Consider the following 3,402-nt stretch of genomic DNA (forward strand, 5'->3'; position numbering starts at 1 on the left):
CCATCGGTCATTCAGAGTTCTAGTTGGTACTGCTTTAATTCTCCACGGACCCAGGAGACAAGCATCCTACAGGGTTCTGTCTTGAGTGTCCTTCTTTTCCTCATTGCTATAGATGGACTTGTGGCCTCTGTCGGTCCCTTGGTCGCCCCTGCCCTGTATGTGGATGATTTCTGCATTTGGGTTAGTTCTTCCTCGATGGCATCTCAGAACGGTAGCTCCAGGTGGCTAAACAGCGTGCCTCTGCATGGACCCTCTCACATGGGTTTCAATTCTCACCTTCAAAATTGCGAGTGGTCCACTTCTGTCGCTGTACTACGATGCACACTGATCCAGAGTTCTATATCGCTGCACAGCGATTGCCTGTGGTCCCACAGTTTCGTTTCCTGGGTCTTCTTTTCGACAACAAGCTCACTTGGCTGCCCAATACCAGACCTCTGAAGGTAGGATGTTTCCGTAAACTCAATGGCCTTCGCTTCCTTGCCCACTCCTCTTGGGGTGCGGACCGTTCCCTCCTCCTCCATGTTTATCGTGCTATAGTTCGGTCTCGTTTGGACTATGGTTGTCAAGTTTATGGTTCAGCTGCTCCTTCCACACTGCACGTGTTGGATCCAGTCCACAATCGTGGTATCCGTTTGGCCACCGGTGCCTTCCCAACTAGCCCTGTTGATAGTCTCCTGGTTGAAGCTGGGATCCCCCCTTTCTGTTCAGCGTTCGCAGGTTCTGGTGTCTTATGCACTCACTATCCGTTCCTCTCCCACTCATCCTTCCCATTCTATCCTGTTCCCAGACCATGGACGTCGCACACCCGACTCCCGCCCTCGGGTGGGTTTAGCGGTTGGGCTGCGCCTTGCGTCTCTTTGCCGTGATATTCAGCTTCCTTCTTTGTCCTGTCTTCCTCGCTCCCTCCCCTCCACCCTCCTTGGTTAGTTCCTCGGCCTCGAATTCGGATGGATCTCCGCCGCAGTCCGAAAGATTCCATCCCCCGGTGGTGTTCCGTTCCTTTTTCCGCCAAACTTTATGGGAGTTTCGGGATGCTATTGTTTTCTACACTGATGGCTCTAAATCTGCTGATCATGTGGGGTATGCCTTCACGTCGTCTTTTGGAAGGGAAAATCATCTTCTGCCACCTACATGTGGGGTGTTTACTGCGGAATTGATGGCAATTTCCCAGGCCCTTACCTTTATTAAACAATCCCAACACAACCGCGTTTAGTTATGTACGGACTCGATGAGTGGCCTTCTTGCTATTGACTGGTGTTTTTCGCACCATCCCTTGGTCTCTGCCATCCATGACCATCTCGCTGATACTCACCATGCTGCTTGTTCCATTGACTTCCCTTGAGTCCATGGCCATGTGGGTATCCCGGGTAATGAGGTCGCTGATCGTTTGGCTGGGGGAGCAGTTGCTTACCCCCTCGTTTTCTGTAACCCCTCCTGCAGTGGATTTACGGCTTCACATTAAATCCCACTTCGCGCACTCATGGGCCAATTCTTGGGAGGCTACTCCACTGTCTAATAAACTTCGTGCAATTAAGGTGACACCATGCATGTGGCATTCTTCAGTTCGCCCCTCCCAATAGGACACGACCACACTGTGTCGTCTCCGCATTGGCCATACCAAGCTGACCTATGGTTTTCTTTTGCGTGATGAGCCACCCTCACTATGTGGTTTTGGAGCCTTCCAGTCAGTAGCCCACATTTTGGTTGAATGCCCCCTTCTTTTGGCTCTGCGTGCTAAGTACAGACTCGCCCACACTTTACCTTTGATGTTGGCTGACGATTCCCGGATGGTCTCTGTGGTTCTCGGTTTCCTCTGGGAGAGTGGTTTTTATACTCAGTTTTAAGGTTTTTAATCTCTCGGGTGTTGGGGCAGGGCGGTGAGTGTTTGGGTGTCTCCCACTGTAGGCAGTTTTTGGAGATTCCTGATTCACCTCCCTAACCGAAATCCTTTTTTCTTCCCCTTTTACTCTGTTTTTACCCTTTTTTAATTCTTGGTTAGTCTTTCTATTCCCATACGTACTTTCTACATTATAACAGTAGTACGATATAAGTCACACGTGGTCTTGCCTATGCTGCTTCAGCGTAGTGTTGGGTTCGTTCTCTTGCCGACTTCCCTCATTTTGTTTTTTACCAATAACAATGTGACTCCCCTTAAACGTTTTTCCCTTTTTCCGTTTTATTGTTTGTGACTTTACTGAGATGTCCCATTAGCGGAATGGAGTATATTTGAAACAAGGGACTCATGACATTGCTGTTCGGTCCCTTAAACCTCAAACCTCAAACAACCAACCAACCCACTATCCCACTCGCCCTCCCGCTCTCCCTCTGGCGCCCTCCCGCTCTCCCTCTGGCGCCCTCCCGCTCTCCCTCTGGCGCCCTCCCGCTCTCCCTCTGGCGCCCTCCCGCTCTCCCTCTGGCGCCCTCCCGCTCTCCCTCTGGCGCCCTCCCGCTCTCCCTCTGGCGCCCTCCCGCTCTCCCTCTGGCGCCCTCCCGCTCTCCCTCTGGCGCCCTCCCGCTCTCCCTCTGGCGCCCTCCCGCTCTCCCTCTGGCGCCCTCCCGCTCTCCCTCTGGCGCCCTCCCGCTCTCCCTCTGGCGCCCTCCCGCTCTCCCTCTGGCGCCCTCCCGCTCTCCCTCTGGCGCCCTCCCGCTCTCCCTCTGGCGCCCTCCCGCTCTCCCTCTGGCGCCCTCCCGCTCTCCCTCTGGCGCCCTCCCACTCTCCCTCTGGCGCCCTCCCGCTCTCCCTCTGGCGCCCTCCCGCTCTCCCTCTGGCGCCCTCCCGCACTCCCTCTGGCGCCCTCCCGCTCTCCCTCTGGCGCCCTCCCGCTCTCCCTCTGGCGCCCTCCCGCTCTCCCTCTGGCGCCCTCCCGCTCTCCCTCTGGCGCCCTCCCGCTCTCCCTCTGGCGCCCTCCCGCTCTCCCTCTGGCGCCCTCCCGCTCTCCCTCTGGCGCCCTCCCGCTCTCCCTCTGGCGCCCTCCCGCTCTCCCTCTGGCGCCCTCCCGCTCTCCCTCTGGCGCCCTCCCGCTCTCCCTCTGGCGCCCTCCCGCTCTCCCTCTGGCGCCCTACCGCTCTCCCTCTGGCGCCCTACCGCTCTCCCTCTGGCGCCCTCCCGCTCTCCCTCTGGCGCCCTCCCGCTCTCCCTCTGGCGCCCTCCCGCTCTCCCTCTGGCGCCCTCCCGCTCTCCCTCTGGCGCCCTCCAGCTCTCCCTCTGGCGCCCTCCCGCTCTCCCTCTGGCGCCCTCCCGCTCTCCCTCTGGCGCCCTCCCGCTCTCCCTCTGGCGCCCTCCCGCTCTCCCCCTCTGGCGCCCTCCCGCTCTCCCCCTCTGGCGCCCTCCCGCTCTCCCCCTCTGGCGCCCTCCCGCTCTCCCCCTCTGGCGCCCTCCCGCTCTCCCCCTCTGGCGCCCTC

The 3,402-nt window shown here is 58.4% G+C and overlaps 1 protein-coding gene across 1 annotated transcript in view; it reads right to left on the bottom strand.

Moving 5' to 3' along the window:
* Positions 1-3,081: 3,081 nt before the first annotated feature.
* LOC126234259 (uncharacterized transmembrane protein DDB_G0289901-like) overlaps positions 3,082-3,402 on the bottom strand; it is a 47,768-nt gene continuing 47,447 nt past the window's right edge. The window contains exon 3 of the mRNA XM_049942954.1: positions 3,082-3,402. This exon is cut by the window's right edge and continues 132 nt beyond it. Coding sequence (XP_049798911.1) covers positions 3,082-3,402 — 321 coding nt within the window.

This window comes from Schistocerca nitens, chromosome 1 (genome assembly GCF_023898315.1).
Source record: "Schistocerca nitens isolate TAMUIC-IGC-003100 chromosome 1, iqSchNite1.1, whole genome shotgun sequence".
NCBI lineage: Eukaryota > Metazoa > Arthropoda > Insecta > Orthoptera > Acrididae > Schistocerca > Schistocerca nitens.